Source organism: Strongylocentrotus purpuratus, unplaced genomic scaffold, assembly GCF_000002235.5.
Source record: "Strongylocentrotus purpuratus isolate Spur 01 unplaced genomic scaffold, Spur_5.0 spur5_contig_843, whole genome shotgun sequence".
In the NCBI taxonomy this organism is placed as follows: domain Eukaryota; kingdom Metazoa; phylum Echinodermata; class Echinoidea; order Camarodonta; family Strongylocentrotidae; genus Strongylocentrotus; species Strongylocentrotus purpuratus.
In genome coordinates this window covers 272,211-295,684 of record NW_022145550.1, presented here as the reverse complement: position 1 = coordinate 295,684, position 23,474 = coordinate 272,211, and the positions used below count along the sequence as shown (strand labels likewise).

The window sequence follows — 23,474 nt, the reverse complement described above, 5'->3', positions numbered from 1 at the left end:
CCTGTCCCATGCAATAGATTCCAGACATTTTTTTCTTCCACAATTTAATGGTATTTCAAGTACTACACACAATCTCAAAGAGGGTAAGCATAAGCTAAACGTTAGCATACGAATTTCTGTATAACATATGAAAATATTTTAAAATATAAAATATACAAAAAAAACATACACTCTTCGAAATTTAAAAGTAATCACTTCTGCAATACCTAATACCTCTATTCATTAGTAGCTAACTTTTCTGATTTAAAGGAACGATCCTTTGTATTAATCTACCAAAGCACTCTTCTGTCAAACCATCTCCTCTGATATGAAGCACAATCATGCAAAATAGGATGAGTGAAACTTCCATTATCTCTCATATGCTTGGCAATGAGATTCAATATCTTTGTATTCACCTACGCCACGTCATCGTCTATTTTCTGCAATAAGTCACTTTCCATTATCTCAAACGGTGAGAAAACTGTTACTAATAAATATGAGGTTGGTTTCAGTAGAAACGGAAACATTACAAAAGAGAAGCAGATCGGTGAATATTTGAGCAAACCTGATAAATAAGGAAGCAATTAATTTGTTAAGTTTTGGTCAATGCAAACGTGTCTTTCGAGGTCCTATCCCCTTTTTCTGTACAAAAATGTAATCAATTTTCATTTGCCTAGTTGTTGATGAAGGATTCTTTTATCATACTGGGGTTGTGTAACATTATTTTGTGTAAAGATAGTAACTAGGGTGCATGCACGATTAGAACTTTTTAGTTCCTAGAAATAAAAAGTTGTTGATTCTTCTTTTGTGTAGAAAAGAGCAAAATGGAGGAGAACTTGCAAGATGCATTAACAAGTTGTCAAGATATGTTTGATCGATTGCGACTTCCAACAATTAATACCTTCCATATTTTTCAGGTTTTGCTCAAACATTTACTTATCTGTTTCTCGACTGTTTGCGCTTCTACTGAATTTACAACGATTTTAGGTGGACTTCCCCTTTAATAGCTTGACATGAATTCAGGTAATAGGAGGTATGCAGTAAATAGACTCTTCGCTATCTCGGCATTTTGTCTCCGAGAAGCTTTGCTGTCGAGGGAATGTCTGGAATCTCGTCCTCTTCCTGCCGAGTTTTTACGACTGGTTGTGAATCTGAACTCTGTGAAAAAAACAGAAGCAGAAATAGCAAAAATGAGACAAGGTATCATACAATATCAAGGCCTTCTTCTCAAGACGGTCCTTTTATAGTAAAAGGAAAAGCGCCCGAATGTAAAAGAAAAGGATGTTTAAACACTTGGTTATATTAATATGTAAAATTGAAGTTGAAAGGTGTAATCAATTATCACGAATTTTAGAGTGAAAATTACCTTAAAGCTATAATTTTGATTTAACCATTGATGTGATTCAAATTTAATTGAGATTTCCATAAAGTGCTTAATATCTGAAAAATAGAGAGAAAAAAAGGACCATATTCTTATGATATTGGTATGCTTGCCTTGTTGACATTTCTTGGTTTGAGAGGAAATAAATACTTCTTGATGCGATTGTTGACGCCATTGTCTAGCTTCACAATCTTACTGGTCCAGAAAGCAACAAGTCGTGAAACCTCTTCATCTACGACTTCATGTGCATACGATGAAGCATTGATACCCTGAGTAAAGATATACAACAGAGAAAAATAATCAACAAAATAAAGAACCGATGCATTTATGAAATGCTTATTTATATTATGGACAATATTATACGATAAGAAGTGTGTTTTCCAAAACTCTCCAAAACCACCTTAGGAATATATACTCTATCACTTTGTCATGAAAACAACGAGTTCACGTAATTATAAGAAAATGGTGAAGTAAAGCTATACCTTCACTTTGCAAAGGATATGAAGAGTTAGAGTCATACACCCTCTCACTCTCCCCTCCTACCGAAGCCCCTGTATTCCTTGCCCTATGCGATGTACGATGCACCAAATGAATCTCATCTCCGAGTAGTATCTTAACAAACTATTCTCACACATATACTATTTAATGAAGTGTGTAACATTTACAGATTTCATCTCTACTTACCGGCAACATAACGGTACTGCAATTCAAATAACTGCTGACCTCTAGTCCCAGGTGCCCTGTCTCCTGAAAATCCAGAATGATTTGAGAAATAGCGTTGCGTATCGCTGTTCTATCGGTTGGCTTCTTCACTAGTTTCTCACGTAAGGCAGTAGCCAGTGGGTGGCATGCCACCATACTCCTGATCATTGATGACTTCATGTTTGCTTGCATGGGTAGAGACTGAAGTTAAATAAGAAATATTGTAATCATAACATGGGGGTATATTCCATTTAATAGCGTTATTATGAAGTTGGTAAGTTTTTTTAAAGGAATTGACATCAACAATCAAGCAATAATACCTGGCCAAGTTACCACTGCAAACATAGCAAAAATTTCGTCTATACAAGGACAAGTCCAAGATATTTACTCCCATATGTAACCGACCAGGCGCGGATCCACGGGGGGGGGGGGGGGCGACAGGACCGCCCCCCTGGTCTTTTTTTCTTCTTCTAAAAAAAAAAAAAAAAATCTTAATATTTGTTGTTGTTGTAGGAAGTGCTCAAACTTAACCCCCCCCCCCCCTCCCACTGAGCGAAAAAAAAAAACTGTCTGCGTTTTTCAACTTCCCCCCTATCGGCAAATCCTGGAACCGACTTCATGTCAACATTCAAGATTTCAGTATCTGATGACTGCATCGATGTGATAGCCCTAATAGAGCTTGAATCAGGCAAAGAGTTCACAATGCCATAATACGAAGTAACAATACATGGGACCTACCTTGAACTTGCTGATACAGATTTTAGGTGTATGGTTTACTTGTAACGCTATAACCTACTTGTACTTCCTCAGATACCGGTTCAAACATGATGAAAAATGTTCTCACCTGATTGATGTCTGTTTTACCCTGATAGGCTGGTATTTGAGATTCATCGTTCACTTCCTGGAAGTCTGGCTTGGTTATCAAGATCTCACACTCGTCTCTGTCTCTTTCATCAAGAATCATATCAAGGTCCTGAAGAACCATATATACGAATGCAGTATCAGGATCGCCTAAGTTCTCAGTCTTCATGCTCTTTTGCAAAGTCTCATTCTAAAGGAAATAACGGAAAATAATGCATTTACTGGGTGGATCGCCTAAATTTTGCAAACTCTAGTCTTCCCAAAGATAAATTCACCCTTGATAAATATTATTCGTTGTGTGTATATGTTTGTGAATATGTATAACATGTACAAATATAGTGAAAATCAATAAATCCTCATGGAAGAGGAAAAGAGAAAAAAAGTCTTTTAAAAGACATGCATGTGACGGTCAATGTAAAGATTTTGTGGTCTAGTAAATAAGTTTCCAGACTGTGAACCTCGAGGTACGGGGTTCAAATCTCTGCTATAGCACTAACGACCTCTGGTAATACGCCTGCCACACTCGACCCATGTTTAGTAAGTGAGTACATGGTAAGATTTATTCTTTGAATGAACCGAGTGCAACGGGTGCATGAGCTAAAGCTATTAAGGTAACGGTATCTCTTTGGACGATCATCCACATGTTATAACACGATAATGTGATATGCGCGATATAACGGCAGGATTTATTATTATCAAGTTTTATTAAATCTGTATCTCTCATGAATATGAAGAAGACGGATCCCTTCTGGCACATCTCTTTATAAACGAGTGTATGGTAGAAGCATTTTATCAAATGAACAACCTATTGATGTACAAAACTTAATCAACTGACCATGATTGAAGCATGGATAGTAACAGTGGGATCCACAGGTGACTGTTCAAATTTGTAAGGTTCGACACGTTTTTGCACCAATGCATTGACGGCAGCCTTAATCGATTCCTTGGTTTCTTCTGGCACGGAACGTAGATCATCAAGAAGCAGCAGTCCAACCAATGAGAGTTGTTGCTCATCGTTCACCACCTGAGAAACAAACCCGATAAAACACACTATTAAAACAGGAAATAACTGTACTTTCACGTGAAAAAGATGAATATGATACTCACATGTCTAATGTGGCACAATTCTGCCAGTGCGAATCACATGACCGTTTCTATTTTTGTTAGGAGATAACAAGGTCATGTTATGTAGTGGTCATGCGATTGATAAATGTAACAGTGTCCAGAATATTTCTTGGGAGGAGGAAATAAGGCTAGATTTTGATTTTATTGATTCATTAACGACTACTGTTCGGTAGTGTGGTAAGCACATACTTTCCGAGTTCTGATACTACTGACAGAGAGTGACTGCTACTACAGACTGCTCCCACTGAACCTCATTTCATTCATTACATAACTGAGACTGACAAGTCTGTTTCTGTTAAGAAATTTAAGAAAGTTGTCGTTACTTAATTGGACTTTATTTAACGTTCAGAATCTATTTATGCCTATCAAATACTGTTGGTGTTTTGACAAACTTGTTGAGCTCACACACATTTTATACATTTTTAAAAGATAGTTGAGACATGTTGGTAAAACTTACTGCTTCTTGATTGCAGTCCTTTGGAGAATGATCATCATCAATTCCATCCTCGATGGATATGATCCCTGGTTGTGATGTGGGTTGAAATCCTACGCTGCTTCCTTTGGACTGAAAACGATGTACATAATTATAGTACACTGTTGCCCATGAAGTTGGAATATTTTGTTCTTACCTATTTTCAAGAAATGAGTGTGACAATATGAATTAATCTTGATAGATGGAGTTTGTATCTTCTCAGAACTTTATTGATCATCTTTAAAGTTCTGAGCAGATGTACCTTACATATCAAGAATAAATGATATTGGCAAAAATATTTCATGAAAAGAGGCAAGAAAAATAATTCCAACTCTATGGCAAACAGTCCATATGTTTATTCGTTTTCTTCAAGATTGTCACGACTGAGTAACTGAGCTTCTCGGAGTAGACAGATAGATTTTTCATTCGATGAATGCCAACTAGAAATACGGAGTTCGTATTTTGTATAAAGATTGTTATATATATTTTTTTCCAACGCCCCTCACAATGAACACAATGACATCTTAGAGTGAGACTACAAGCTGCTTAATGAGTAATTGTCCTATAATGAGGTTGTTGACCTTGAGCGAGGCATTTCCTCTACATTGATTCTATCCACCCAGGTGTTTGATACCAGATAGGATGTGAATGTCATTTTACTTGGATTAACATGGGCGTGCTTAGGAGCACTCTAATGTGTACAACCGTAATTAAATCCAGTGACTGGGTTTATACCATAATAATACTTTTAGCGCTGTGGACGATTACATACCATCTTTGTGACTGACGGAATGCTGATGTTTATTTATCTATTCATATTTATATTGTTGTATTGGGCCTTCCTCACCATTATAATCATTTCAAATATTACATGTATCACCTTTAATAGAAGCTACTTTCGATTTTTCTAATGTATAACGTATGCCTACTTGTAAGTTTTGATTATAATTATATGTAATTATTTCTATATATGTCTTTATTTCTATTGTCTTCTACATTTGTAAAGCGCATTGGTATTACCTTCGGTAATTAAATGCGCTATATAAGAGCTAACTATTATTATTATTATTATAACTGAAAAGGCACTGAAAAAAAACTTAGTAGTAGTAGTTGTCGTTTTGGAATATAGTTTCATGTGTTGTCCTAACGGGTGGTTTATGCAGGCGCGGATCCAGGATTTCTTAGGGGAGGGGGCCCACCTTTTTTTTTTTTTTTTGCTCCCGAAAATGTGAAAATCGCGCCGGCCGAAAAGTCGCTCAGTGGGGGGGGGGGGGGGGGGGGGGGGGGGGGGGGGGGGTAAGCGGACACTTTTTTTTTTTTTTTTGAGTCCCCCCAAAAAATCGCAACGACTCAACCAGTCGAAAATTTTAAAATTTGCATCCCCCCTTGAGCGCCAGGGGGGGGGGGGGCCCCAACCCCCCAAAAAGGTAAAAATCGCGTGATTTTACATGATTTTTTTCTCAAGGGGGGGGGGGGGGGGGGGGCCCCCCGGGGCCCCCCCCCCCCTGGATCCGCCACTGGGTTTATGTTGGTAGTTTCCGGTGGACAGGGATAATAGTCATAGGATAGATCTGTCCTTTGGATCTGTCCTTTGGATCTGGCATCATTGGAGCAATATTTACAATACATTGACCATTATCAGACGGAACAATTACGTTGCGATAGTAAAGTTTCAATAGTGTTGAGAAGTATTTTCACAAACATATAACAACAAATTAAGTTGAATGACTATGGAATGCGTCAGTTCCATTTTGTTTTTGTATTGGTAGATCATTAAATAAATGAATGAATGATACCGATATGGTCTACTCACATTTTTCCAGCTGTCCTTTAAAACACCGAAATTTCCTCCAGTTGGTTTGGGCTACAGTTAAAAATAACGTAAGAAGTGATTAATGATGTGCACGTGTTTCTTCGGGAAATAATTTTCATGAATTAACAAAGAGCAATTCATTATTAGCCTAATGACGATGTAATTTTAAATGCGAATACACACTTTTTTCATTTTTGAATCCTTGAAAATTCTGTTTGTTTAGGTTACTGCATGTTTTTAATTGTTTGTTAAATATATTATTGCTATAGTAAAGTTTCAATAGTGTTGAGAAGTATTTTCACAAACATATAACAAAAAATTAAGTTGAATGACTATGGCATGCATCAGGGTTTTTTCTTTTTGCATTCTTAGATAATTGAACGAATGAATGAATGAATGTTGACAATATGTTCTACTTACATTTTTCCAACTATCCTTCAGTACTCGAGTTGGTTCTGGCTACAGTTTAAAATAACGTAAGAAGTGATTAATGATGTGCACGTGTTTCATGGGAAAATAATTTCATGAATTAACAAAGAGCAATTCATTCTTAGCCTAATTACGATGTATTTTTAAATGCGAATACACACTTTTTCGTATTTTGAATCCTTGAAAATTCTCTTTGTTTAGGTTACTGCATGTTTTTAATTGTTTGTTAAATGTATTATATTGAACAAACGGATATGACGTTAGGTAGGATCACGATTATTACCTTTGAAGTCCACCTGAATATGAGTGGTAAACGGAAGGCTTTCTCTAGTAAACAGGAAAAACAAGAGAAAACAGAAATTTTGGTCATAAAATGTTTTACAGTGTTCATTGTGTAAATGACTTCTTAATTTGTTTTGTTTCTTTTATGTTCTTTTATTTGATATAGGCCTATATAAAACTATCATATTTACCGAAAAAATCGAATCTGTCCTTGGTATAATTTGTACAGTGAGATCAAACTTATTCTTTAATGCTAAATATCATCAGATCAATATGATCAATGATCACTAGTATTATTACATTAACTGTTCTGAATAGTCACATTATTCGTTGAGACATTTTATTCGCTAGGGAAAGGAACGTTCAAGATTAGTATAACCCATATAAGGGTGTATCAGATAACTGATACAAGTTAAAGCTATTTGTAAAGCAAACATCTATATATTCGCTTGTCTAAATGTTTAAAATACTATCAACACAATTAATACTAACCTTTTTTGCGTCTACACACAGCTGCTAAGCAAAGTATGAACCCTATTAAGAGCAAGAGGATCAGTACGGTGGATAATACAATAGCGGCAACACGTGCTTGATCGTTTACACATGCAGTAGTTGTTTCTACTGGGGATCCACCAGACGAAGTTACTTCTGAAAGTAGACAATATTCATACGCCAATATGCATTTCATTACAAGTAAGGTCTTTAATATGTTGAAATGTATTTTCGGTTAATTACTTCTGAATTAAATAAATCACCATGAACTCTAAATAAACTGCTAGCAAATCCAGGTGGGGCTCAATTATATTTAAACGTCTTTGGGCTCAACCCACAAGGCACTCACAGCTCGGTTCGCGCGCTCGTTGGCTTCGCGCCCTCCCGCCCCCTCCTTTTTGAAAAATCCTGGATCCACCGCTGGTTAGGATAGTCTGTTAATGTAGCATTTGTTGATGATCGTATGGTTTAACGTATTAATGATAACTACATGTACGTGTAGGAAATAATTATTCTAGCTTTATAATTTTGAACTTGTTTTTCACGCAGGGGAGAAAGGGAAACTGACGCAGAGAGTGGCAAAGATAGAAAGAGAAAGAGAGAGAAGGACGTAGAAGGAAATCGCATTTGTTTACATAGAGAAAAAAAACGGTATAAATGCATACATGTTGCGCCATGCTACAAAGTACAAACGGTATAAACTGTTGATGAGCAGCAGCAAATAAATTTTACGTTGGAAATGTGCAATTAGATACAAAAGTTTTCTAAGTGAAAAAGCTCAAATCGATAATGTTTGTCCATTTGCATGCATCTAAACGACAGAGAAATACAATAGGTTGTAAAAGTTCAACTAACCACGCGCATAGTAGACGCACACGGATTTATTTGCCTCGGCACCCTGCAGATTCTCATCCCTTGCCTTGCAGGTGAGAGTGATGTTTTCACTAAACCTTGTTAAGTCAACAGATGAGGATTGGTAGATGACTATATCCTCCTGGACCTCCTCCCAGGTGATAACTGGAGGGTGAGGAAAACCTGACGCAGAACACTGCAAGGAAGTAATGTGTGAACCATTGATCTTACAGCTACAACCTTCCACCTGCTGCCCAGTGTCTTTGCAGTGGCTAACAGAGACGTCTAAAACAAATTAAGAAGAAAAAGGAGCAAACGAAGAAGGGGATGAGGAGGAGGGGAAGAAAAAGAAGAAGAAGAAGGAGAAAATGATGATAAAGAGCTAACATATGGGACGAGGTCGTGGTAGAATATCAGTCTTACAAATGACAGTTGAAAGTGTAAATCAATTCAACAGTCACTTGAACACCTGCTCCTTCCCTACGTCTCAATACCAGGGATAATAAGTAGTTTCCGATGGTTCTAGGACACCTACCCCTGGACAACCACCAGCCCTAGGATAACCACCCTATAGGAAACTACCCCCTAGGACACTTACCCCCCCCCCTAGGGCAACCACCCTCTAGGAAGACTACCCCCTAGGACAACTAACCACCGGACAACTACCCCTCAGACAACTACCCCCGGACAAACTACTCCTCATACAACTAACCCCTAGGACAACTACTCCCCTAACCGCCAAGTATCCCCCCGAACAACTACCCTCCATACAACTACCCCCTACGAAAGCCATCCTCCTGGACAGCTACCACCTGACAACTATCCTAGGGGGTAGTTGTCTGCGGGTAGTTGTCCGGGGGTAGTTGTCCGGGGTATTTGTACTAGGGGTATTTGTCCGGGGGTAGCTGTACGGGGGATATTTCTCCGGGGGGGGGGTAGTTGTCCTAAAGGGTAGTTGTTCTAAGGGGTTGTTGTCCTAGGGGTGGTTATCCGGGGGTGAAGGTCCAGGGGGTAGGTGTCCGGATACGGTTTTCGATACATCTGCGGACTTCCAATAGCGATCTCTCTGGACATTTCTTTTTAGTAAAGTGTAAACATACTGTAGGCCTAATGCTTAGGTAATATGTTTTAGTAAACGATAAAAAAACTAATAATCAATCTCACAGTAATGAGGCAATAGTTAATCATAAATTTAATGCAATGGTCGTTGCACATAAAGTTGCTCTCACACTCTGCCGTGTAAGCCTACCGTCCACCTGCCGGGCTATTAAAAAAACAACAGAGTCCAGAACGTTGGGTTTGAGCGAACTTGTCCCCGGCCGCAAAAAAAATTCATAAAATTAATCTTTTCACCGTTTCGTTGCCATCTTCTGACCGTTCTCACCGGGCGCATACCGGGTGTTGAACGTGCTTCTACCGTCTTCCCCGCCCAGATTGACTTTCGTTGAAAATTTTGGCCGTTTCCATACCGGGCCCATACCGGGTCTCGAACGTGTGCACCGGGTTTGTAGCAGCCACCTACCAGTCAGTTAGCATCCCCTCACCGCTCGGAGCGTCCTGTGAGCGAGTCCCCGGACTGCTGACGTCATGACACGACTGCCATAAATACCCCGATTTGAACGGCAACGGTCAGTCCGCTCTCCATTTTTCATCACCGTTCTGTAACGGGTTATGAGCGTGTTGTGAACGTGTTCTTACAGTGTGACCGTTTTCATAACGTATTCATACCGTCCTCATACCGTTCAACACCGTCCTCTTGCCGCTTACTTGCGGCCGGTGCCAGCCGGCCAAAGTTTTGAACATGCCCAAAACTTTCACCGGGTCCGGGTGTAAATAAGCGCCAACGCCCTATTAACGTGTTGCCCGCTTTGATAACGAACCACCGTGTGCCCTCGCCGTTCTCCACCGTCCGCAGACATTTTCGCGCACGGTGGCACACGGTAGGCCTACACGGCAGAGTGTGAGAGTCACTTAAGGCGTAACTTGTCCGACGCAAGACAGCTTAAAGTTAAATGACAGGTTAGGTGTATGACGCGCCCTACGGTCTTAACATCGTGCAAACAATGACTTGAAAATTAACAGTGCCTGCAATTGCGATGAATTGTAAATTTAATAACTCATTATTCAAGCTGTGGTCAAGAATCAGAGCAGCGACCGACCGATTAGTAGCCTGCTCGATCGCCACTGGAATTTAGGCATCGCCCAACGATTTGTTGGAAAAGTCGAGCAGGCTGTATAGCCCCAGCGATGCCTGGGCGGTGCCCTGTCGATTTCCCGTCGGTCGCCAGTCAATTTTAGGTCAAAATACTGGGCGAAATCGGAGAGCTTCTCCGAGCGGCGTCCCGGCAGTGACCGCCCGATGACCCATCGATACCCGAGCGGTCTCCCACCGGCCACCGGCTAATTTTAAGGAATATGCCCGGCAGCCGGTCGGTGATCGGCGGGTCGCCAAAATACGCTCGGTGCCCGGGCGTTCGCCGCCCAGACACCAACCTAATCGAGCGTTCGCCGTCGAGCCCCTAGGTCAAAGGTTGCTGACCGATTTTGAACTCGCCGCCCAGAGACCGCTTGATCTCCCAGCGGTGACCGGGTGGCGAACGCTCAGCAGCCTTTGACTTAGCGGCTTCGATTTTCGACCTAAATCGCTCGACGGCGAACGCTCGATTAGGTCGGTGCCCGGGCGGCGACCGGCCGGGCATTGAGCATACTCTGGGCGGCGAGTGAAAATGAGCAGGCGCCGCCCGAATTTTAATTCTGCGCTACTTCAGCAGCGACCGAGCGATGCCCTAAAAAATAAGCGGTGCCCGAGCGAAATTAAAACTCGCCGCCCGGCCACCGAGCAGGCTACTTTTAGGTGATGTGACCATAGCTAAGCCTATTTGAGGGGTCCACAACAAGCATTGCTTTTTAGTGGACCCCTCTGTTTCCAATATGAATTCCTCAATTCTTGTAAAGATTATAATTGATTTGTAATAGTTTGTTGGAAACAGAAATAAAATTGAACTTTGAATTTTTTTAATTTTAATTCATCGTATGCGTGAATCGCCTTCACAGACTTGATTGACACAGGCGATAACACGATTGAAATGACGCTCAGTGTGCAACCGGTATACTGTTGGAAAGGACATGGTGTTGACGTATAATGTCTTTTCAGAAAGCTGTCGAACCATAATCCGATGTCCTTGTTGCTTTTTACTTGAGCGCATGCGAATTGGTCACCATTACGACTACAGACGAAAACGTCAATATGTGAGCGGGACTTATATTAATTGAATTTGATACTACACAAATAATGAATGCTTATGAGTTCAATAGTGCGAATATGTTCATGAGTTGAAATAATAAAATTCTATTCAACGAGGCGTCAGCTGAGTTGAATAGAATTTACGTTAATCTGTCAACAAATGGAAATATTGGCACTAATGAACGAATGAAAAACATTCATTATTTGTTTCATACAACATCGAAGTAGATCTAATAGAACGTTAATCTTTCAACAAATTATGCTTTGCTTCTTATGAAGGATAAATTAAAGTTGGAGTCGGGCCTTATCTTGATTACATTCAGATTGCCTCCACGTCAGATGCGCGCAGCTAATATAACAATGGGATACGCGCAGGGCAGAGAGATACGTATAGTCTGTATATAACCAAAATGCACGCCCGTGCAATAGTACATCTATTGAATATCATATGACTAACAATCCTGCAATCAAATGACAGGGATCTACTTAGGTGTTGTATACTACCATAGAATATTCCTTTTCATATCACTTTTACTTCCTACCTATCACGTATAGCTGCATGATATCACTCTCCTCAATTGCAAGTGACTTTCGACCAACTACGCAGGAATAGTTTCCAGCGTCGCTCTCCATGGCATCAGGTATGACGAGAGACGCTCCGTCAATTACCAAGTTCTTCCCACTAGTATGCTCCCCCTTGCTTGTTCGGGAATAGATTATTTTCTCATCTTTCTCCCAGTGAAGAAACTGAAGATCAGAGTCCAGGTTTGCAATCTGACAAGGGAGAGTTGCATTCTTCCCAAATGACGTCGCTATAACTGGATCTAAATAAACAAGAATATGCACATGACCCGTTGGATAATAGAGCAATAATAAAATAAGTGTATATTAAAACATAAAACTGTCGGGATTAAAGATAGTATAAATAATATAGAACCTCAATATTGTTTCTTCTGTGTGATCAAAATCAAAAACATAAGATAAATCAATATTGAACATATTTTTGACAGTATCAGATCTCTGTTTGTGGTAACACCTGTTACTGGAATAATGGTTTAACCTAAACTAGAGTTTACATTCAACAAGAATTTAGAATACAGGACTATCTTCTTATTTCATTCTAAAGAGTTACAAAAGCGTAATAGTAAACACAGCGATTCCGCATAATGGAGAGTTCAAGTCAAGTATATGCGTTAAATTAGCATGCACGTAATTTATTCTGTTATTGAAATTGTAGACACTATATAATTACCAGATGCATAAAAGTGATGAGCAAGAAAATTATTTTTTTAAAGATAGAACTGGTCGCATAACAAGCAATTTCAAAAACCAATACACACAAAAACAGGGACTGGTAGCCATGTTTTTGCCCAAATTTAACGGTTAATAACTAATTTTCAACTAGTTCATAATATTATTGAATATTCTGTTTCATTAACGTTTCATGATTTAATACAAACCATCTGCACGTTCATCGTAAATTGGTGAACATTTTATTTCATGTTTTCGTTGCTGCTGTCACACTATAAATACAAAATAATTAACAGTTTTTTGTCAATCTCTGGCCAGTAAGTTAGAGTTTGTCAAATTACCTTGTGATCCATAAGAACAATATACACTGGTCAAGAGAGAGACGGTGATCCATATATAACGGTAATCCATCTTAGGAGACAAACACCTGTAGACCAACAAGAAAGGGTTGAAGTGATTATGAACATTGAAAATCCTAAACCCCTCCAAGATAATACATATATATATATATATATATACATAGAAGGTGAAGGATGAAGTGAAGTAACATAGCAATGGTGAATTATAGGACGATGCGTAGTGAGAGCGGTAGTAGCAGGAGCACTAGAGGTATTTATAATATTATTAGTAGTAACAGTATAGGCAGTAGAAATAGTAGTAGTAGTAGTATTTATTATTATTATTAACACAAATCGGGGCTCCATTTCGAAGTGTTGTTGAGGTATTCTACTGAGACGCTCGCGACTTGTGAAATATAGGCTAGATCTAGAACTTAAAATTCGCGGGTCGAATTTATATCCAATCGAGACTTTATATCGTTGGTAGATCACAAACGAAAGTGAGACGAAGGTTGGAAAGAAAGTGGAGAAGGTGTAAATCCAGCGAGGAAGGCAAACTTCAACATAAGAGATACCAAGAGCAATGCCGAAGTGTTGTTAAGCTCATAAAGGATGCAAAAAGACAGTTCTATTTATCTGCGGTTGAGAGCTGTACTTCAGATCAGAAAGCTTTGTTCACCATCATTGATGAGCTCCTTCAGAAGAAAGGAGATCCTATATTACCATAAAGTCCATCTGAGGGGTTATTAGCCAACAGATTCTCAGAGCATTTCATGAGCAAGATTAACACGATTCGCGATTCGTTGGTGCAGTTTCTGGAGATCGGTGAAAAGCCTACACCTGGAGCACCGTATATGGCCAGCTTCCATGTAGCATCCGAGGATGAAGTCGAGAAACTCATCAAACGATCGCCGTCAAGCTCTTGTCAACAAGACCCTATTCCAACATGGCTGATCAAGGAACATGTTCGTGCATTTGTGCCATTCATTACGAAGTTGGTTAACAGGTCTTTTACTCTAGCTGTTTTTCCGGAGAACTTGAAGCATGCCACCATCAGGCCCTTACTAAAGAAGCCTAACCTGGATAAGGAGAGACTGGAAAACTAACTTAAAGCTAACTTGAAATTCATAGGAAAAGTGGTCGAGAGAGCAGTTACTGCACGCATTCTTAGATGTGTAGCTGACCAGTCTCTTCAGGATCCTTTCCAATCAGCCTATAGAAAGAACCATTCAGTGGAGACAGCCGTCTTGCGAGTGAGTAATGGCGTCTTACGGGCCATGGATAGGGGCATGCTGACAGGACTAGTTCTACTGGATTTGAGCTCAGCGTTTGACACGGTAGATCATCGTGTCTTACTACAGAGACTACAAGAAGTTGGTATAGGAGGTTCGGATTTGAGTTGGTGTCAATCATACCTTGATGGTCGCACTCAGGCTGTTCGCATTGGTGAGAATGACTTCTCGGACCCAGTTTCTCTAAACTGTTCTGTGCCTCAGGGTTCAGTGCTCGGTCCGCAACTGTTTTTTTTGTACATTTTACCGATTTGTGACATTATCAACAGGCATAATTTCATGTATCACATATACGCTGATGATATTCAGCTGTATATGTCGTGCCTGCCTAATCAAACTGATGTGGACAACACCCTTGCCAGATTTGAGTCATGCATAACAGAGATCTCCAAATGGATGGGGCAGAACTACTTAAGAATTAATCAGGCGAAGACCGAATTTATCTTCTTCGGTTCTTCTCAACAGATGAAGAAGGTCATTGTTCCCCATCTCACAGTTGGTGAGGCACGTGTAAGTCCGGCTTCCAAAGTACGCTCACTAGGTCTAACACTGGATTCCAACATGTCAATGGAACCCCAAATCTCTAGCTGCATCCGATCAGCATGTTATCACATCAGGCACATTCGTCGAATCCGGGATTATCTGACTCCACATGCCACGAAGCAGGCAGTCCATGCACTCGTCACGTCACGATTGGACATGTACAATAGTACCCTGAATGGACTGCCCGACACTCTCATCAAACGACTGCAGAAGGTCCAAAATTCTGCGGCTCGGCTTGTCACCCGATCAAAGCTATCTGATCATATAACCCCCGTTCTCGAGGATCTGCACTGGCTGCCTGTGAGGCAAAGACTCGAGTACAAGGTACTTTCCCTGGTTTTTAAAACCAAAACCAACCAGACACACTGGCGTACCTATGGGGGGGGGCAGGGGGGCAGAGTGCCCCCTGACGGGCTCCAGGAGAAAAAAAGGAAAAGGGGAAAGAAAAAAAAGAAAGGAAAAGGAAAGAAAAAGAAAAAAGGAAAAGGGAAGAAAAAAGGAAAGAAAGAGAAAAAAAAAAAAAAAGAAAGAAAAAAGGAAGAAGAAGAGAAAAGGAAGAAAAAGGGGGAAAAAAAAGGAAAGGAATAAAAATGGGGAAATTAAAAAAAAAAAAAGACCATGGCCGTACGCACCAGGGGGGGGGGGGGCAGTTGACCCCAGATATTTTGAAAACGTACAGTTTTTTTTCCTGAAAATGTAGTGTAGGCCTATACCAAATCCTTCAATTCTACTTTTGAAAATGCAAAAGTACCCTCATGACCAGTTCGGTCGCTCGAACTCCCTTCACTCCTTTTGCTTTCCCCCTCCCCCACCAGAAAATTATTCCGCATACGGCCCTGAAAAATTAAAACAAATGAAAATAGGAAAATATAAGTGATATAACAAATTTAAAACTCTTCGCTGGCGCGAACTGCTTGCTAGCCTATTTTGTATTAAATGTTTTCACTTGCTCGTCCCCCTGAAAAAAGAAAAGGATTAGTATTGCCTAGAATACAATTGTGCCTGCCCCGACGGGCCCCGACCTGCAACCATGGCAACAATAACACACAATATATGTACCAAATGTTACTAAAAGAGACTAATTCATTTTTCTCGCTCGCTACACTCGCTCACGAATAAAATGAATAGACATTGCTTTGGAAACAATTGTGCCCACCCTTGACCTGCAACAATATCATTAAAAATGGAAGAGTGTTTTCGCCCTCTCGCCAAAAAGGAATTGAATCGCGTTAAACGCGATTGCGTCCATCCTGACCTGCACCAATAAAAACAAGTTTATTTATTAATTTCTATTAAAAGATAATTTATTTGTTTTGCTTGCTCGCTATGCTCGCTCGCCAAAATGGAATTGACACCGCTATAACGTGCCCGCCCCAACCTGCAATAACCAGTTAATAATTATGTACCAAACGTTATTCAAAGAAGTTTTGGTGTGCTCGTGCTCGCCAAAATGGAATTAACATCACCTTAGACATGATTGTGTAAGCCCTGCCCTGCACCAAAAAAATCTGAAATTTATGAACCAATTATAATTACAAGTTTTTTTGCTCGCTCGCCAAAATAGAAATAACACCGCTTTTAATAATCACGTCCCTGACATGGAACAATGAACCCAAGATTATATACCATATTTTCCCTATAAAAGAGAAGTGATTTTTTTTGCTCGCTCGCTACGCTCGCTCGCCAAAATAGAAATAACACCGCTTTTAATTATCACGTCCCTGACATGGAACAATGAACCCAAGTTTTATGTACCATATTTTCCCTATAAAAGAGAAGTGATTTTTTTTTTGCTCGCTCGCTCGCCAAAATAGAAATAACACCGCTTTTAATAATCACGTCCCTGACATGGAACAATGAACCCAAGTTTTATGTACCATATTTTCCCTATAAAAGAAAAGTTTTTTTTTTTTTCGCTCGCTACGCTCGCTAGCTCGTGGAATTATGTGCCCACCACTAACTTGCTACAATATCATTAAAAAGAGAAATGTAGGGGGTTGCCTGCCCGCCAATATGGGATTGACATTACCTTAAACACGATTGTGCCCGCCCCCTACCTGCGACAATGAAACAAATTTTATATAGCAATTCATTGAGAGAAAGATGTATTTTCGCTTGCTAGCTAAAATGGGTATAAAATCACCCTAAACACAATATTGTTCCCGCGCCCTGCATGGGACAATTGAACCAAGTTTAAGTGGCAATTATTAAAAAAGAAGTGATTTTTTTTTTCTTGCTCGCTACACTCGTATGCAAAAAAATGAAATTAACGTCGCTAACAAGTGAATGTTCCCACCCCCAACTTGCAACAATACCAGTTTATATACCAAACGTTACTTAAAGATTTTTTTTTTGCTCGCTCGCTCGCCAGAAGTGAAAATTAGCATCGCCTTTTTTTGTTTGTTTCGGTCGCTTGCCCCCCCCCCCCCCTGACGGAGTACCCCAGGTACGCCACTGACCAGACACCATTATACTTGTCAGATCTACTGGAGGAGAAGAGATCCTCTAGACTTGGTCTACGTTCAGGAAATGTCCACCAGTTTCAGGAAGCTCGAACAAGGCGGTTTTGGGGCGACAGGTCCTTCTCTGTAGCAGCCCCGCGTTTGTGGAATGCACTCCCTTCATACATTAAACTAAGTAAAACAATTGTACTATTCCACAAGCATCTAAAGACCTACCTTATGAAGGAAAAATATGATTAACTCACATGAACATTTCAATGTCTTACTGAATCTGTAATTTGCATTTGTTTTTTAATTGTTGATTTATTATTAGTTTGTTAATTTCAATTTGATTATTGTTTGTATATGAAATGTTAAAAGTGAACCTTTATTGTGCGCCTTGAGTGCCATTATAGGCAGATATGTGCGCTATACACATCTTAAATTATTATTATTATTAGTAGTAGTAGTAGTAGTAGTAGTAGTAGTAGTAGTAGTAGTATAGGTAGTAGTACTAGCAGAAATAGTAGTAGAAGTGTAGTAGAGGTAGTAGTAGTAGTAGTAGTAGTAGTAGTAGTAGTAGTAGTATGGTAGATGTGGTAGTGGTAGCAGTAGTAGTAGTAGTAGTAGTAGTAGCAGAATACTAGTACCAGTAGTATAGTAGTAGTAGTAGAAGAAATCGGCTGTATTAACGTGTGTGCCAGGCGCGGATCCAGGGGGGGGGCGAGCGGGCCTTGCCCCCCCCCCCCCATTAGAATATAAGAGAGAAGGAAGGAAATGAAAAGAAAAATGAAAAATAGGAACTAAAGGGGAGGAAAAAAGAGTAAAAAGAAAAGAAAAAAAGGGGGATATCAGTTGCGATTTTCCGGCAAAAGGCCGTTGCCTTACCCCCCCCCCTCCAATTCCCGCCCCCTTAAAGGGGGAAGCAAGGGAAAGGGAAAAAGGGACATAAAAGGGAACAAAAAAAAAGGAAGAAGAAAAGAAAAGGGTGAAAAGAAGGGGAGAACAGTTGCGATTAATCACCGCCAACAACGTGTGGATCGGGGGGGGGGGCGAAAGGCCCTTGCTTCATCCAAGCAAACCTAAAACAGAGAGAAGGAAGGAAAAGGAAAGGAAAAGAGAAAAAAAGAGAAAAAAAGAGAAAAAAGAAAGGTAGGGGAGATCAGTTACAAGGTGTAGATCGGGAGAGGGGCACTGGCGAACTGATGGGGTGAGGGGGCTTGGATGGCCCCAATATTATTCAAACCTGCTTTATTTCTTATTCGATACCGGTGATTTACAAATGTTGCTGAAATGACATAATTTTCCGAGATTTGTCCTCAATGTTTAGTTAAAGATACTTTTTTCATGCGTTTCTGGAAAATGGCAAATTCATGAAGAAAGAAAGAAAGAATAGTGACCTGCCTATGTCACAAAATAATAAGGTGTCAAAATTTGCTTGTCTGACCGTGATTAAATGCCTGAAACCCCTGAGCTTCCAGGGTGTCTGCCTCCTCGATTCTATCTAGGGTCCTACGGCGGGAACCTGGATGCTCATATGACGGTAATTTAATGTATACAAACAATGAGCTTCCGGGGGCTCCGCCCCCTGGACCCTAGGCCAATTCGTGACCTGTCAGTGTCACAAATAAGGTATCAAAATATTTTCATCTGACCGTAATTAAATGCCTAAAACCCCTGAGCTTCCGGGACTTCGCCCCCTCGACCCCACCAGAGACCCTAAGGCGGGCCCCTGCATGCTTATCTGACCGTTATAAAATGCCTAAAACCCCTGAGCTTCTGGGGGCTCCGCCCCGTGGACCCCACGAAAATTAGTGATCTGCCAGTGTCACAAATAAGGTATCAAAACATGCTCATCTGCCCGTAATTTATTGCCCAAAACCCCTGATTTTCCGGGGGCTCCGCCCCCTGGACCCCACACCGATTCGTGATCTGTCAGTGTCACAAATAAGGTTTCAAAATATGCTTATCTGACGGTAATTTAATGAATAAAAACCATGAGCTTCCGGGAACTCCGCCCCCTGGACCCTAGGCCAATTCGTGACCTGTCATTGTCACAAATAAGGTATCAAAATATGTTCATCTGACCGTAATTAAATGCCTAGAACCACTGAGCATCCGGGGCTTTTTGCATACCCCTCTCCCCGTCCCCAAACGTTTTTCTCATTTCGCCACTGCCGGTGTCACCATTACGTTCCAATATTTGGCTCGCATAATTTCAAATGTGGTCCCCCCCCCCCCAAAGAAATCCTGGACCCGCGCCTGGCATCTGTCTACATCAATAACCCACGTTCTTGTAATAGCCAAAATGCAGCATGAAACGTACGACCTTTCGGTATAAGGGTCTGAAAATCAGACTATTTACTTAAGTGATTGCAATCACTTAAGTCAATTTGATAACTAATGTTCGTTATTTTACCACAAAAATCCATTTCCAAGCCCTTACGTTTTGAGGGAAGTTCTTAATTAGTATTGTCTTTCAAATGTCGTTAGAATTTAACCTTAACATTTTTGTTGGCCTGCAAATGAGACATAGTACTTTTAAAGGGCACTTGCCTGTGTGATGAAAGACATTGGCATTGAAAGTCATTGAAAGTGAAGAAGAGGAGTAACCCCTTAGGTATTTTCTAAGGGTGGGTAAGGGGGATCTCAGTGGCGTAGTTGTCGACGTGTAAAAGTAGGATGTCCGGGGTATTGGTCGATAGAGTATCCGTTACTGTCCGCAGGAGATATGCCACGTGTGGTATTCCTGATTATGAAATACGCTTTCTTCTTGTCGATTGAAAACTGCACCTAAACCGCAGCCCCCCCCCCCCCCCTGTCCCACGTCCCATGATTCAAATTCAAATTCAATTAATATTTATCGAAAATAAAAACCTGACATACAGTATAGAAAGTATAGTATAGAAAGGATTGTTATAATAATAAACAAACAAATTAATAAACTAACAAAACGGAACAAAGAAAAACAAAATAGAGAACCCGTTTCCCTGACGCTAAACCATCTAATCATTATAAGCATATGGGCATATAGTATGTGCAAGATAAAAACATATGTCATATGAATGATATTATTATGATAACTTGATATAAAAAAATAAAAAAACTAACCTCGTTTGTATAAGTCAGATTTACGAATTATCCCGCTATATATAGCCAAATACACTAAAAATAACCTTATTATGTACATCATTCTCTCTCTCTAAGTGCCATTTCGTTTGACTTTGGCGATCACGCTGTTCCACAACCCTCGGCTCCTAGCCTTCTGTATTAGTACCACTCCCAGTTCTTTCACTCCTCTCTCTTCCAACAATTTCTGCAGACTGTCCATCCACAGTATCCTCCTCCTTCTTCCCACAATTTTCCCTGTCAAAGCAAGATTCTCTACGCCTTCTTTACGTATAATGCGACCCATGAACTTCAACTGCCTAATTAACATCTCACGTATCATTTTCTTTGCACTCCAGCTCGAGTAAGAACTTCCTCATTGCTAACTTTGTCAGTCCAGGGGACTTTCATCATTCTTCTTAAAAACTACAACTTTCACAACTTTCCAAACGCTTTTTAGTATCAGAATGAGGCTAAACTCCATGTTTCACTACCATAGATAAGTACTGGGTAGATGTAAAAAATCAATACTCTTATTCTTGTCCTCATACACATTGTTCGATTTGTCAAAATTTTGCCTAACTCTGAAAATGCAGATTTAGCTGTCTCACATCTGGCATCCTCCGTGATCATGCTGCCAAGATAGTTAAATGAGGAGACTTGTTTAATAATCTGTTCTTTCAGTTTCAAGTAACATTTTGGACTGCTCTTCTTGGATACCACCAGGTACTTTGTCTTGGTATAGTTGATCTCTAGTCCCACTCTCACTTTCTTTTACAACTACACTCAGGAGTCTCTGGAGATCTTTCTCTGATTCAGAAAATAAAACAGTGTCATCAGCATATCTAATATTTGTGATTGAATGGCCACGTATAAGGAAAATCTCAATATTTCCCGTTAAAAACAATACAACTAAACTTACCTTCTGGGAGTCCATGTCCGACTGTTTCATGTTTGGAGGTTTACAAAAAACTGTCAAGAGTGCAACAGGCAACGGCTGGAGGTACGCACTCACCATCAAAATGGAGATTCTACACATTTACTTGAATAGTCTGTAAACACAGACTTTGTTCTGTGACAAATAATGGCAGGTACTTTTCGTGTTTTTCCTATTCAGGTCGTTAATGAAAAAGAGGGGCCTGGGTAAAATGAATAACATCAATAATCGTAATGGATACGAAACCAGCAGAGAAACTTGAGATCGGGTAAAACCTACTTTTTAAAAGTACATTATATTAGAAAAGTACATTAGGCTTGTATAGACAATAGTATACAATGTCATCTTACCCAAAAGGTTGATTTGCTTGAGCCCCTGAATAAAACAAGACTGCTAGACAAAAGAAACTGTGCGCAATGCTATTAAACTTAATGGTAAGTGAAATGATTTCGGAATAGTCATATTGTTTCAAGAGAAACAATTAGTTGTCTACTTCAGATGGCACGTTCACCAGAGTTGTGTTTCAAAGACTACTTAATGTTTTATAAATAGATGTGGAAAATATCCACGCTACCATGGCGGGTTATTATTGAGTCGCTTCCGAGTATTCACGCCATAGGAGTTATAAATATTGCTACTGTAGGGCCCTTCCATTTAATTTCTTTTGGTGGTATATACTGATATACAGTCTGGCACAGATCATGTCCGTATGGTAATATTTTCCCTCTCCCTTGTTGTATTGATAGGATGGCCCATGAAAGACCGAGAGCTTAATTACGGAAGAGATCCCCTTTTTTTACAGAGGTAATATTAATATTTTGCAAATATTTGTAAATTGTAATATGCAGTAAACTAATATGAATTATAACTTGGTGTACAAAACTTACCCCGTGTTTTATATATTTTGTTTGCAGACGTCAGATCTATGGATGATCCCGTCATATATAATCAAGTGCACAGTATTCACATTTACAAAGTCTACATCAATCAATATAAATTCCGAGTTGAAAACACGATGCAGTGTACATGTACTCACGAACCGTATAATCCTAACACACATGAATAGTCTGTAAACGAAGATTTTGTACCGTGTCAAATAATGGCGGATACTTTTCTTTTCACTCGTGGCAGAAATTGTCTGTCTCCCTCATTCTCTCCCTCTCCCTCTCTCTCAGTCTCTCTCTCTCTCTCTCTCCCTCTCTCTCTCTCTCTCTTGTCGCCATTTCAATAGAGGCACGTTCCCCGTCGCCCACATATTAGGGACTTTTATATTTGCACGTCGACATAGTGGACTACTACGTCCAGGCGTAGATCCAGGATTTCTTTAATAGGGGTAGGCCCAAATATAAAATCAATTTGAAATTTAGTGTGCTGACATTTTAAAAATCATACCGGCCGGTGTTCCGCTCAGTGGGGAGGGGGGGGGGGGTGAATCCCCCCCCCTCCCCCCTCCTTGAACAAAAAAAAAAGGTAATTTCGGGTAACAATTGTCTTTGTGTACCTTTTGAGGGGCCAATTGAAGGCTCGCTCGCCCCCCCCCCCCCCGCGCGGTCCGCACCTGGCTACGTGTGACGTCCTTTTAACAGTGCCTTAAAGGACGTCACACATAACAGTCCACTATGTCGACTTACAAATTTAGAAGTCCCTAATATCCGGCCTACATAACATGAAAGGAATGGGTTTGTTTTGAGAAAAAGATACATTTTCGGTTTTATTAAAAATTAGTTCTACGCTGTTGGTACTTGCACTGCCGATTAAGCTGTGTCTTTCACAAACTGGTATTCATGAGGAAATCCATAATACCAAAGTTAAATCCCTTTTGAATCAGTAGTAATTTTAACAAAACAAAAAGTCAACTATATGGTTTAGCAAATTGCAATAAGCTTCATATAGGGGAATTAAAATTGAATCATAAACGTAGCTGTGTGATCA

At 40.1% G+C, this 23,474-nt stretch overlaps 2 protein-coding genes across 2 annotated transcripts; one reads left to right on the top strand and one right to left on the bottom strand.

Annotated features, from left to right (window-relative positions):
• Positions 1 to 27: 27 nt before the first annotated feature.
• On the bottom strand, positions 28 to 3,983 carry LOC105439857. Its single transcript, XM_030989939.1, has 5 exons — positions 3,759 to 3,983; positions 2,907 to 3,113; positions 2,045 to 2,263; positions 1,474 to 1,629; positions 28 to 1,137 (listed from the first exon to the last, which is right to left on the bottom strand). The coding sequence occupies exons 1-5, from the start codon at positions 3,759 to 3,761 to the stop codon at positions 1,036 to 1,038; spliced, it is 687 nt and encodes a 228-aa protein (XP_030845799.1). The 5' UTR covers positions 3,762 to 3,983; the 3' UTR covers positions 28 to 1,035.
• Positions 3,984 to 14,498: 10,515 nt separating this feature from the next.
• On the top strand, positions 14,499 to 22,300 carry LOC115925755. The gene is made up of 3 exons (XM_030989773.1): positions 14,499 to 14,690; positions 14,979 to 15,380; positions 22,289 to 22,300. Exons 1-3 carry the CDS (start codon positions 14,499 to 14,501, stop codon positions 22,298 to 22,300), a joined length of 606 nt encoding a protein of 201 aa, XP_030845633.1.
• Positions 22,301 to 23,474: the final 1,174 nt, after the last annotated feature.